General features: G+C 41.1%; 1 protein-coding gene across 1 annotated transcript; it reads right to left on the bottom strand.

The window, feature by feature from the left end:
* Window positions 1–5,656: 5,656 nt before the first annotated feature.
* On the bottom strand, window positions 5,657–14,642 carry LOC136444280 (vitamin D3 hydroxylase-associated protein-like). The gene is made up of 14 exons (XM_066441795.1): window positions 14,580–14,642; window positions 13,305–13,418; window positions 12,445–12,501; window positions 12,121–12,210; window positions 11,581–11,714; window positions 10,706–10,912; window positions 10,225–10,265; window positions 9,653–9,777; window positions 9,151–9,276; window positions 8,753–8,850; window positions 7,590–7,689; window positions 7,030–7,070; window positions 6,647–6,686; window positions 5,657–5,776 (listed from the first exon to the last, which is right to left on the bottom strand). Exons 1-14 carry the CDS (start codon window positions 14,640–14,642, stop codon window positions 5,657–5,659), a joined length of 1,356 nt encoding a protein of 451 aa, XP_066297892.1.

Below are 14,642 nucleotides of genomic sequence, written 5' to 3' on the forward strand. Positions count from 1 at the left end.
TTTTGCTCAAAGCATTAGTGACATCAAATCTGCATATTTTCTTGACAGCTGTAGAAAATGCATCGTATTCTACAATTTCTAACGCGACACTCTTGTATCGGAAGAATGCCATACGATTTTAACGTATCCTGCAATCATTGTACAACTCGGGAGTGACAGTAACAATCTAATATCGAATATAAACGAATTAATGTGAGATACTGACATATGAAAGGAGACACTGGGTTGGGGCGTCGCAACTCAGCGGGGTAACAAGTTACCATATAATTTGAATTGGCCATTAATAATGAGTAACATCTCCACGGAGTAACCAGTAACAATATATCATCGAATATAAACTAACTACTGTTAGGTACAGACATATAAAAGGAAAATAGTCAACCTATGAACTAAGGCAGAGTGGAAACATACAAGTTTTAGGCATATTTGATACCAATAATACAGAGTACGGCCCGGCATATGAGCTTGTGCTTTAGCTACGGTGATTACAGGAGAAACGTAATATGCATGTACTATGATGTAGTACACTTGAATGTCCTGGTTGAAAGGTCAATTCAAGGAAATGATACTCAATTAAGGAGAATTCTGCATCGGTACATATACAAGAGAATGGTCTGGTGTCGGTTCCGGCTGAGAGCGCATTGCAATAGAATGTTACACTAATATTACACGGTATAGTGGTACGCTATGCACATAGCGCCTCCTAACACCATCCGTTTACACACTAGAAAACAAAAGTCATCCTAGCTATCTACAGTAATAAATTACAAAGGGCTGCTACGTTATAAAGTAGCACCTCCTAGCCCCGCCGTGTTAGTTCAAACGCTTGATTTAACACTACATAGTTCACACGTTAGAGCTATCCGCTTGGTGTCTGACAGATAACAAGATAATTACACTAAGGTCGTATGTATGTCCGAAATGCGTCTAAGACTACCTCCCTAGCGCCTTAAGTTGCTTGCCAGGGACATTGTTTAAGGGCTGCGTGAGTGGTGACCCCAATACGAAATGAGTGTGCTGAGGATTCACGGGGTCCAGTTCGACGTGTTTGCGTAGTGCACGTGTGTTTGAGAAGGGATCACTACGGAGGAAAAGGCAACCTGCGCAATTCTCCCGTATCGTGAGGAGATAGTTGCGGGGCGACTAGGGTTACCGTGCTTGTAGGTGCGAAAGGTGACTAGTATGGAGTGAGGGGGTGTGGCCTGACTGTTGATATACGAGAGCTGTAATGTGTGGTTGGCCAGACAGTGACTGGGACTTCCCCTGTACGTGATAGCAATGTCCTTGGTGATAGTGGGTGGCAGTGAATAGGAATAGAGCTTTGAAGAGCTGCCGATCGTAGGCGTGGGGGGTGACTGAAGGTAAGGCGTCGAGAAGGACTTTGAGAATGGAGGGAGTGATCCTTCGGAACGGGGCTTGAGACGTGCGAGAAGCACGTACGAGTTTTTGAATGAAAAATGATTAAGTTGGGCCGGAAAATTTACCAGCGTATGAACGAAGGCAATAGCAGAGAGTTTAGGTGGGATGCCGTATGGCCTTTGTTACGCATGTATGCGACAAACTGAGATACGAGGTCATCGGTTGCACGGCAGAATGTTTCTGACAGGTAAGCGGATATACATGTCGGGACCGAAGGAGGCAGGTTTCGGATCGACATTCAAAGAACAGTCATGACGCCGCAACCTGCGTTATTGGGATGTTTAGTGGACCCTAGGTGTGGTTATGGGAAAGTGCACCGGAATTTAGGTGGGTCCTGTCGGTCACCGTGGCAACCGCCAGAAGGATAATGAGAGTAAACAATGTTGCGCCCGTCAGCACGGGAAAATAATTAGCCGCGCCACACGACAGGGTATAAAGAAATTCCTTTCGCCCGACAGCACAGTCGTAAAAGAAACAACTGCGCCACACGTCGGGACGAAGGTAGTAAATAAATCCTTTCGCCTGACAGCACAGTCGTAAAAGAAACAACTGCGCCACACGCCATGACGAAGGTAGTAAGGAAATAACCTTGCACGTCAGTACTTTGCATTGGCTAGGTACCACACGACGTAACTAGGTATAAAAAAAAATATTTGAAACGGCTATTTCACGCCGGTAACGGTACTAGGGCCATTCGTGATCAGGACACGATACCACATGGCGTGACATACACAAATAGCTGGATAACGCACTACATGACGTGTCGAGGCGCAGTTTTAATGGAATATATGGTATGTCATCTATTATGGGAACTAGATGGGAGGGTGGGTAAAAACTTCGGAGCGCAAGATTGACGTGTGCTTTCACTACGAGGTGTGGGCTGAGAATGATTTGGATATAGGTCTGGGGGATGTGGCGGTGTTGAGACCACCAGAGGGTGTTGTTCGTTTATCGCCACAGGATATGATCCTGACACCCCCGTTTTACAACCCCGGTTTGTCGGCTACTTGGCACAAAGAGATTTCGGGTTTTCACGTGGGAACGGCCTGACCACCCTGCTAGCTAGTCGGTCGGAGTTCCTTTCCTTTCAAAACACGTTTTACTATCAAGACATCTATTATAAAGGTTATTGGGGTTCCATTGATACATAGCCTAAAGTTTTTACTAACACTTACAGATTTGCCACATCACGAAGACGAATATCACTTCTTAATGGAATGTCCAACATATAAAGATGAAAGAGTGAAGTTAATGCAGACAATTAAGTGCAAAACAAATGTAACATTACCTCAGTCGAAAACAGAGACGTTTTGTGTACTTATGTCATGTCGTGAAACAATATCTGTATATCTAGGCCAATATGTCTATACATCTATGCAAAAAAGAATCCGTGAAATAGCGATTTAATTGTATGAGACATTCATCTCCTCATCATGTAATTGTATAATTGACATATACGACTCCCTATCGTATCTCCCGTTGATATCATCTACCTTTGACAATATTATATAGATAGTGTCTTCATGTAGTTTGAAATGGAGAATTGTACAGCCTAGAACCTAAACATTTTATATCATAGAACCTCCTGTAGCTTATAATAGTTTCATATAAGTAGCCAGTAGTATTTTATTTTTGCCTTACATTGTACCTGTTACAATCGTTGTGCAATAAACTTTTACTTGACTTAACAGATACATCCATAGATCGAGTAAAGTGATTAAGGCTACAGATTAGACCCAGTCTCCACTTCCTTCATCAGCCTGAGACACGCCTCCTCCTGCCACGGCAGCGCCACACACTGCACAGCGACCGGCATGCCAACTGCACCTTTGGTAGCCTAATAATGACAATTCAAATATAATGAAAAACGTTTAAAATACATTAATCCAATCGGTGCATCCGAAACAAGTACGCGGATCCGAGTATCTTGGATACGTCATCCTTCAGACGGTGATTCTCAGTAATATGTCAATAGGTCACCAGTGGCCTAGATCTGTATCGCCCTCTATACTCCCATTTTACATTGAACTAGAGTTAAGTATTTGTGCTACATATACTTCAGATTTGCTATGTTAGTTTAGCAATTACGGGGTCTTTTTTATAAATTTGAATTGGCATTGATTTTTTTTATATTATATCTGAGTTCAATGTGTGATGGTTGTGTGCCGATATGTTAAAAATAGAGAGAACCGAAAAAATGAAATGGTCTGGCTACCCTGCGACGTCACAAAATCAAGATGGCGGCCACCACACATGCCAACAGATCCAACAAAAGAATTGCTACGCAAACCTGTAATTGTAACCATATCGCAAAAGTGTATCATGGTGGTTGCAGGTGATTGTTGGTCAATTTCTTCAGTATTAGATTGACGAAGCGCACAAAATGTAGAATACAAAATAAAGAATGTTGGCTATCTCGCAACGTTTGGCTTCTCACCTGCCGAACATATCTGTCAAAAATGTCGTTGTCGGATCCGATGTAGTCATCCAACAGCCTGTCGTCCTCCTCCGTTACCTTGGTAACGGGGACCACGCCGGCAGGAAAGTTTAGGAGGTTGAAGATGAAAGTGTAGAGTGTAGTTTCTGTTGACAACAACCCCCCCCCCCCATGAAATAGGCATAAATGACGGAACAGAAAATGACACATAAATATTCAATCGTCAGTCTATACTTTTTTAGCTTAGACACTGAACTGGATGACTTCATCAAGGAGGCAACCTAGATCAGGGCACGCCAACCATCACTGAACAGGGACGGTGGCAGGTAAAGACGTTTTAGCACTTTCGGCCAAGTGTCGCACATGATCTGGGTCACTGAATTCTGACGGACGGTGGAAATACGGTACGCTACTTGGCGACCGGCGACCGCGTCGGAGCAAAGTTTTAGTTCTGCACTACAGTCACACACACACACACACACACACACACACACACGCACACACACACACACACACATACACACACACACACACACACACACACACACACACACACACACACACACAAACAAACACACGCACACACACACACACACACACACACACACACACACACACACACACACACACACACACATACACACACACACACAAACACACGCACACACACACACACACACACACACACACACACACACACACACACACATACACACACGTACACATTGATAAATTTATTGCGCAACAATTGTGCAAGGTACAAAGTATGGCTGGTACATAACTACAGTTCTCTCTCTCTCTCTTTATACATGGCTTCCAAATGTTTGGCTTAATCCTGCTGTTAATGCCAACCATTTTGGAGTCATCTTCAAGAATCGTTTGAAAGACACATTTCTCTCGGGCTGGAGACAAGAAATAAAGTGCATGAACAAACTCAGCACTTATTGCAAAATCAAAAAAAAAATTCTGTTTTGAAAACTATCTTTCATCCACTCAAAGCAAACCTGTTAGAAATAGCATAACGAGACTGAGGATAAGTGCCCACTCTTTACAAATTGAAAAGGGCCGACACCTCAACACGCCAGCCAAAGAGAGACTGTGTCCAACATGCCATAATGATACTGAAAATGAATTTCACTTTATCATGGACTGTCCAACTTATGCCGATGACCGACAAAAATTGTTACAATCTATTGTAAGTACGTCCGAAACATTATCCGCACCTACAAGGACAGAGATATTTAATATGATACTATCATGCCCTGTTCATATATCCACCAATGTAGGCAAATTTGTATATAGCTCTGTGCAAAAACGAGACAATATCATACATTCCTGACACAGCATACTGTTACCAACATATTGTATTCTAGAGCGTTAGCATGTACATTATTCTATAGACTATTCTACGCCTGGAGGGAGAGAGCAGTCCTAGTCCGGGCAAGCTGCCCGATATGATGATGATGATTCTACTGTTAGTCACAGACTAGATTAGTTCTCTATATCTGTCAACAATTAGTAATAGTCCAATTCTCATGTTCGTTAGTTGCCATACATTGTACCAGCTACAATTGTCGCGCAATAAAGTTCTTCTTCTTCATATACAAGGGCTAATCTACCTAATGCAAGAGTGTAACGTTATAGTATGGGTTTAGAAAGGGTTCTTACAATCACTGGAGGAATTTCTATCGTCTAGACATTCTTTGATATATTTTCCTATGTATACCATGCCGGACTTGTCACATATAGATACTATACCACGGAGAAAAGAGTAGAGGCAAATAGTACGAGGAACAGGACTTACATACCCGATAATGCAGATGCTCCTTCAACTTTAAAGGCAGGTATAGGAGTGGCAGGGCACAGCAGGACATCGATGTCAGCTTCTTCCCAAGCGTCTAAGAACTCACGCACGTAGTCCTGTATCGTATTTCACAGCATCACTTAGACTGGTAACTCATATTATTAAAGAGATTCATCAGTCACGTGTAATCCAAATTTACGATGTCTACTGTACATCTTGATCTCGGAGTGGCCTAGTCTCGCGATAACACGAGACTAGGACGAGACTTGTGAAGATCGTCCTGCCTCCCCCGCCTCCTTGAGGCAGTCCACATCCAGTTGAAATTCGAACATGCTGGGATGAACCGTACCGAAGGTTGGGAGCTGCCCAAGTCCTACTTACCCCTACTCCGCAAGGAGGCGGGGGAGGCAGGATGATCTTCACAAGTCTCGTCCTAGTCTCGTGTTCTCGCGAGACTAGGTCACTCCGTGATCAATATGTACTGTAAACATCGAAAATTTAGAGATGCATATCTCGTTACCTTTTCTAAGTCACTGATTGATGAATATCCATGTAACTAACTCATATTAGTTATTTGGGGGTTTTGGAGGATTAAAAGAAATATCCAAGCGTCGCAATGAGGTTCACAATTGATTTTTTCCATCTAACATTATGTAACATTTTGTTGTCTCTGATAAAAGATTCACTAAAAAATAAGGCTAATTGACAACTGACAATTGGTAATTGACAGCTAATTCATCAAATGTTGTTCAACAAATTAATAAAGTAATGGAATTGTGATTTTGCATGCAAGTGTAGGAATTGTTCAACTATTCTTGTCAGGTTTGATGGCATTGCTAAAACTCATTTCCTGCCATTTTTATGCCATGTTACGTCTCTGAAATCATGATTTCAAAGTCATGAATACGGCTGTTAATACGACAGAAACAGCGGCAAGCCGCACTATAAACATTCTACCTATACACAACGTTTTTGTATATGTGTACCTCTCGCACCACCAGTCTTTGCCACAGGTCATATATGGTCCTGAAAGAACATTGATAAACTTTAGTTTAAAACATATTCTGTGTACAGGTCAACTTAAGCATAGATTACAAGATAGACTAGATACTTAACTAAAGGACACTGTCAGGCAATGTCAAATTTGGTACTTTTCAAGCAGCATTTGGTTCAGGTATAGTTACTAGAGTCCAAGTCTAGCCTAGTATCTAATATACTCTCTTTAAGCAGCTGGAGCTATAATAGGGACGGATACCAGCGCCTAGCCTAGGCTAGCTTTAATGTTACTATATTCAAACGGTATTATTCACAAGTTATCAGACGTCGACACTTTGAAATTATTTGGCTTCTGCTGTTCTTCCAATCTTACCGAAGCAGGCGGTGAGACAGCGCCCTTGATATCCTGGGCGACTGCAACGTGATAAAGAAATTGATAAAGAACATGTGACAGACAGGACACCATATGAATATTAAGGAAAGTACATATCATGAAAATAGCTCTGACACCGGCATTATAAGTCATCATGAGACATTCTATGACACCATTGTTCACCATACATGATCCAGATTCGTTTTTTTTTAAAGAAGAGGACAATTTCCTAAGTTGGTAGAACTAAATTAGCCCCCCTCCCCATCTTGTATTGAAATTCATTGGTTTCCAACAGTCCAACTACAATTTGGAGAAATTCCAATCCCAAATCCATATCCACATATTTGACATGCATCAGGCAAAGTACAGGGATACTGGACTGGGGGCATCTGTACTTAGATATTACCATATTACTATTAGTAATGTAATATTACTATAAGTAATGTATTGCCAGCATACAACATGCCCTGCTGCATTAGTAATGATATTGTTTTATTTCGAAAATCAAGCCCAAATGCTACTTGCATATGAATACAGTACCTAGTCAACATTCTACTTACGATTGGTCTCAGTAAGAACCCAACGACCTTACGCCAGAAGTACGACATCGTCAGATAAGGCAGCTGGGCTTTTAGACGTGGGTTCGCAATTTCACCAGACCTGGGGGAGGGGGGGATACCACATAAACTTCAATATAAACTATCCATACAATATTTCAGGCTCGTAAGTCTAGGTTTCTTGCTTTTCTTTACCCAGCACAATACTGTGTAAGTTCAGCCACAGGGAAAGGCCATTTACAAGAAATAGGACATGCGAGTAAGCTTATGGTGCTCTACATAGTGGTGCTCTACGTGCGTAGTCCAGTGGTCAGCGATCTTGCCTCTGGAACTAGAAGCCCCGGCTGTGTCGCTCACCCGACATGCACGCTACCGTTAAAGATCGTAGTCCTTAGGACGGGACGTTAAGCCGTGGTCCACTGTTCATTGTACTTGTCGAAAAGAGCTAGGGGAATTTCCCCGGTACAATGAACCTGTAAATACTGTACATAGCGTCTGTCTTCTCTGTCACGATCAGTGGAAGATTAGCTCATCTGTTCATTGAGTTCATTTGAGCTAAACTGGTTCGAGATCCCTTTCCTTTCCTTTCCTTACATCTTTCTCGACAAAGGCTGATTGTGTTACTTGGAAAATGTCTCATATTTCCTATTGTTATAAAAATATAGTTTAATCACTGCTTCAGAATTATTAATAATTCTACATTGTAGCAACCCAAGGAAACCATTAATGTACAGAAAAGTCTAAAGCCCCCCTCTCACTGGACCTGCGACACGCTGGCGGCGTTGCCGCGGCCGATCGAATTGACACAACACTCTTTCATCGACAAAAAACGAATCCTTTTAAGCTGTGTGTGTTTTTTGTCTCTTTGGTCATACTTGTACATTTTGAATGGTATTCCCATTATAAAGTCAAGGGTAGCACAAATCCAGTCTAGGACGCAGCAACGCCGCCAGCGTGCCACGGGTCCAGTGAGAGGGGGGGGGCTTTACATTGCATTGTCCTGTGGGAAACGTTCATTAATTATTTGGAATATGGATAGATCTTAAACTTTGAAAACAACGCAAGGAAAGAAAACGCAGTATTCAAATTTTCGAAATCAAACCATGTCATCTATGAATATATAATATCAAATCCCTTGATCATGTCTTTAGCAACAACCTACTCACATTCGGTTACGTATGGTCTTTCCACCATCAGCCCCAAGACATCTTGGAATGATGTTATAAAAGGCGTGGTCGCTTTTTGGAGGCTGGAATAGCACAAGCTGTGATGGACGATACATAATAATAATATTTCATGAGAGGGAGAGAGAGAGTGAGAGAGAGAGATTGAGAGAGAGAGAGGAGAAAGGGGCGGAGAGAGGAAAGAGATCTCCGCATCTGTCTCTCTCTTTCTCTCTCTCTTACATATATATATTATATATATATTCTCTGCCACAATTTAGATATATATATTTAGAGAGAGAGAGAGAGAGAAAGAGAAAGAGAGAAAGAGAGATAGTTTATGACATATTTTGCATAATTTCTAATTTGCAGTAAAATATGTGTATTAGAGACTATCCTACTTCATGCCCAGCTTTCTCCAGCGCCTCTTTGGTGATCTCCACCGCCCTTGTTATAGCCGGTGTCGCCAGTTTCAGTTCCCAGTCTAAGATGTAGCCGATCTTCAAAGGCTTCTTCGACTCGTATATCTAATTACACATGAAACAAAGGGTAAAATTTTAAAATTATTTGTGACATCTTAGGCCATATATAACGAAAGGACTAACAACATACTGGAGTGTTTGCATGTCTGTGTGGCCAAAGGGCTATAGAAACGGAAATGGGAAATAGTCCCCTTTCTGGATACAAGTCACGTAGATTCTCACCCATGCGAGATCTCGCGAACGCGCGCGAAAACGAGGCGGTCCCTGACTCCCATACACAAGCTTCATACACATGTTGAAAGCCACATTAAAGTGGCTAAGTAGATACCCTTATGTATACAGATGCGACATATTAAAATGGTCTGGATACATAGTACAAAATACAAGATGAACACACGTTTATGTTTCTTTGTTTTCTTACCTCGTGTCTGAATGGTATCGGTGGTACCAGAGGGTCCAGTTGGAACATGTCCGGTACCAGTAGAGCCTTCATCACCAGCACCAGGCTGTCCACGTCTCGGGCCATCGGGCCACACGTCCCGATCACTGCAGGGCACAAACACGGTTACCGGAAGGACTACAAACTACGTCTAGGGCCATCGGGCCACACGTCGAAACGAGAAGACTTCAAACCTCTAAAGTTATATGGCTTGAAATCTTCATTAAACCAATACCAAATTCTTAACCGTACAGCAGAAAACACGGTGGCCCACAGAGACAGCTTTCTTAATTCGCCAGCGCAGAACATAAGTCGCCTTGCAAACCATCTCGTCAGAGAAGAAAGTCGTTTTTTGGAGCCACCATACAGTTTTAACATGTGGAATTATGCAAGTATACATTATGCAGCTGATACCGTGAAATTGCATCAAATCTATGCCATTAAATTTACGTAACCGACAAGTAAATTCGACGTATTTTTTTCTGTCACATTTTGTGCATTTTCTCCAAGTTTAGCATTTTTGTTACGACATAAAACTGAGGATTTCAACTCACCCCCTTGCTGACCCGGAGAACAGTTTAGATATCCCTGTTTGCTGAAACGGACAAAAATCCATTAGCCGGGGTTCATTCAAAATACTTTGTCACCGATGACTTGCTTGAATATAAGGCAACATCTTACAAAGCTAAGTTATTTAACATTGGACCAATTGAAATATATCAATCTTTTTAATTCAATCTTAATACATAGATACTGACTGAGGCTTATTTGAGATACATTGAAAACAGGTGAGGTAAAATATACGAAACACCGATGTATGGAAACTGTAGCTGTAACAATAACATAGAACATAACGAATAGAACTGCATGTACATGTACATCACAATATTAGTGACTGCAAAATAGTGGTGACAAAACAAAACCTTTACAAATGGGTACAAAGTTAAAGATATCTCAAAGGCGTACACGTGTCGACTTACCATAAGCAACTAATGGCAAGTTTGAAGCCGAAGATTCAAACAAGTGTTGACTTACCTCAGTCTATTAGCGGTAGGTTTGAAACCGCAGATTCCGCAGAAGTGCGCGGGAATGCGGATACTGCCAGCTATGTCGTTACCGATTCCGAGGATAGACCCTCCTCCACCAATCAGCGCCCCCTCCCCACTTGACGACCCACCAGGACTCCGTGTGGGGTCATGTGGGTTCAAGGTCGTACCGAACAATGGGTTGCTGCAGCTGATACTATTGGAAAATGTCAAAGATCACATGCCTCAGTCAAATATTCAAAGATTTTGTAAATTTCTTAACATAACCATGTCCATATCACAAATTACATGCTCCACTATCAGAGGCCATCCACGACTTAGTCAACAACAACAAAAATACTGGCAATGAAAAAGCATTGCCATGGCGACGGTGTAAGGTTTGCTAATTGTTAATTAATGCTTGGAGGCGTCGCCAAATATTCCTGTTTACCTGCGGAACAAAAAGAAACGGGTTGAGTTGAGCAAATTTGAACCCGGGCCAAATACGGACACACGCCAAAACAAACAAACAGGAAACCAAAAAAACAAACATTAACTGGAGGTTGTAAAAAAAACAAAAAAAAACACAACAGACCGGTGCATTTATGAACCAGAACAATGTATAGGTTTCTAGATGCAAAATCCTAAGAAAATTTGTTGAAATGAATCATTGTTCTACAAATTTTTGGTTCAATCAAACGTATTTTACATCAAAGTAATAAACAGGACAATAAATTCTACAGTGTCATGTGTTGCATATACCATGTTATCAAACAGCTAAATGCATCGTGGTCGTACTTAATTGAAAAAAGTGTTCCGTTGGTCGAAAGACTATCTGATAGTTAAAATTTGTGATAAATTAAAAAAAAAAAACTGTAAACCTACTCCATCATCGCCTGTGGCACGTTGGTTTTTACAAAAGGCACTGCCCCTTGTTTCCTCAGCACCCGGACAATAACAGAATCTTCCTCGGCGTAGTTTTCCAGGTACTTTACCAGACCTAGAGTATTTGCCATTCCCTGTAAAATAGTTGAACTAAGTCGAACCAGTATTGGCTTCGATGAGAACATAATTTTTTTTTACTGGCTAGATAATCAAGCGTAGCAACAATACATTTAGATTTTTGTTGAAGAACTAGATTAAAAGCTATTTTATACTTCCGAGTACGCATGCGCAGCGACAGGAATTGCGGGTAATATATCTAGTTTCGACCATTGTATAGCTTTGAACAAAAATGTCCAGACACGTTTTGTTTATGTCCAAGGGGCCTTCACCTTTGACCCTTTGACATATTACCCACGATGCGTATTTCAAAGAGACGCAACATGCTATTTCTTCTTGCATTATATTTTTCTCACATACAAGCAAATTTCCATGCCTTTCTTTTTAAGGAGATACTAAAGAACGATATAAGTAACACTATACCTTGATGTCGATGTTGTCTTTGATTGACACAGGTACACCATACAGTAGTCCCGACCTTTGACCCGCGCTGTCCAACTCCTTTGCCCTAAACTGGAGATACATATAGAAATTTCCCCAATGTTTTGACATTTTGCGGATCAATAAGAAAATGTCATTTTTGTTGGAATCATAATTTACTGCATGTATAGAGACGTCAAATACTACAAAAGCGCGGAAATAGAATAGCTGAAACGCCAATATCTAGTAATTTACGTATCTTTTTGGTCTTCTCTATGTATGTAACGCACACCCATGTTGTATACCATCATCATCATGAATACTTACTAGGGCGTCCGGGATGGGTTCTGTAACGCAGTTTATGTCATCATGGACTGCCATGGCCTGCAAAAAGGAATTAAAAATTCTCTGTGAATAATCAGTGAGATAATAAAGTGTGTATAGTTAATTTGATACATCAAATACATAAAAAATAGTGGTCAGTATGTGTTGATGTAGAAAGTGAGTGAAAACGCTCTACAAGTCTGTTACGGTTTCAACTGCGTATGCACAGCGAGGTGCATTGTGGGCAAAATGTCAAAGGTGAAGTCCCCTTCTCTTGCAAACAATTTCTGTCCAGACCATGACGTCGACTTAGTGCATACGTCCAGACGTGTTTTCTCTTGTCTCAGAGGCCTTCTACTGACATCTTACCAACATTGCATCTCGCTGCATGTATGCACAATTTATTTCGTAAACAGGATTATACTAGTCACTTCTTAAGCCCCTGTCACACTTGTGTGTATACCCGTTTCGTGTGAGTTGCGCATTAACATTTTTTCCATACGACGCGTGCGCACAATACGCATCTCACATGCATCTCATTCGATTTGTGTAAGTTTTATGTACGCCGGCATACGCACAATACGGCCCAGTAGGCTTGATAGTTTAGGGTATGAACGAAATTACGCTGATAAGCAAGTCGTACGTTATAGATATTTTTTCGATTATTTTTATGTATGTGTGAGGCATATCTAACATATGAATAATGAAATGAGAGTCACACATTCGTCAAAATAATCGAAAAATTCCACAACTGTTGTTTGTTTGTTTGTTTGTTTGTTTTGTGCGTACGGCTGCGTATTGAATTTTGTCCATACGCAACTCACAAGAAATGGGTATACGCTCAAGTGTGACAGGGCATTTACCTTCTGCTGGTACGCCTGTAGCACCTGAACAGCTGACAGCTGTCCATCTTTCAGCTGCTGGCTGAGTTGAGGCAAAGTCAGGGAGATGATCTCCTTTCTTTTGGCCTGTACTTCCTAAAATGCATTTGTTTAATATTCATCACCGTGATGGTAGATATCTGCTACATACATGTAGAATAAGTGTAATTTGGGACAACTATAGTAGTATGTAAGTCTCAGTAATTCTAATTTCCAAACCATGGCCCAGTATATCAGGAAATGTACACAAATTACACACATAAATGTCTTTTTTTACGTTTGCGTGTTTTACATTATAATTGTCTTTTATATAAAACTTTTCGCTCCCGCAAACTGGACCCGGTTGAAAAATTAACCCTATAATAGCCCAGTGGTTAATCATGGTGAAAGAAACAAATAAAACAACAAACGTAAACAAGGTGACAAGAAGATAGTGTGTTTCGCGGGGTCATTTTTGAAGAGATTTCTAATTTTTCAAATATGCTTTGATACACATTAATCTCCTGGTGACTACTGCCATACGAAAACATACTGTCCCTGTCACCTGTTCAGATTATGAACGCCTTGTTTAAACTACATGTAACGTTATGTTTTATAATCTGCATTCCAAGGTTTGTTTATAGTCACCAGGGTTCTTCCTCTAAAACGAAAAACAGCACATTGGCTCCCACGACAATCCTTATCCTAAGTTGATCAAGCCACGCCCATAACGCTGTCTGTCAACAAAGAAAATTCTACATATCTAGCTAGCTGCCAGCGTTGTTCCAAGATATTCAATGAGGATGCACTTGGTGGCAACGAGTTCCATTCTACAATAGTTCTAGGGAAAAAGTGATTTTTGAACATATCAATCATGGGGTAGTAACTCTGGTCCTTGAAGGAATGGCTATTTCTCCGGGTTCTTTTCTGAGCTGGTATCGGGTATTTAGTACAGTAGTTGGTATTAATAAGTACATCCCTCAGTTTATTAGTAATTCTGGTCTGGACATTTTCTTCTGTCGACAAGTGACCTCTACGGTATCTATTGCTGACGTAAACATTTTCCTAGACAAGAGAAAAAACAACACTGTAACAATCTTTAAACTGTCGTCCACTAAAACCTATGTTTGCTGGTGTATATATCATAAAAATTCAATATCTTACCTTATTATCAGTATTCAAGGATGTCAGCACGTCTTGAAGAGCCCTTTGTCTTTCTTCATTCTTTCTACGGACTTTTCCTTTAAACTGTTGCATTGTGTACACCTTATGCCCTACATAGACGGTCAGGACGCCAACCAACGTGGTACAGACAACGACCGGTAGGCGAGAGTCTTCCAT

The sequence above is a fragment of the Branchiostoma lanceolatum genome, chromosome 11, assembly GCF_035083965.1.
Source record: "Branchiostoma lanceolatum isolate klBraLanc5 chromosome 11, klBraLanc5.hap2, whole genome shotgun sequence".
NCBI lineage: Eukaryota > Metazoa > Chordata > Leptocardii > Amphioxiformes > Branchiostomatidae > Branchiostoma > Branchiostoma lanceolatum.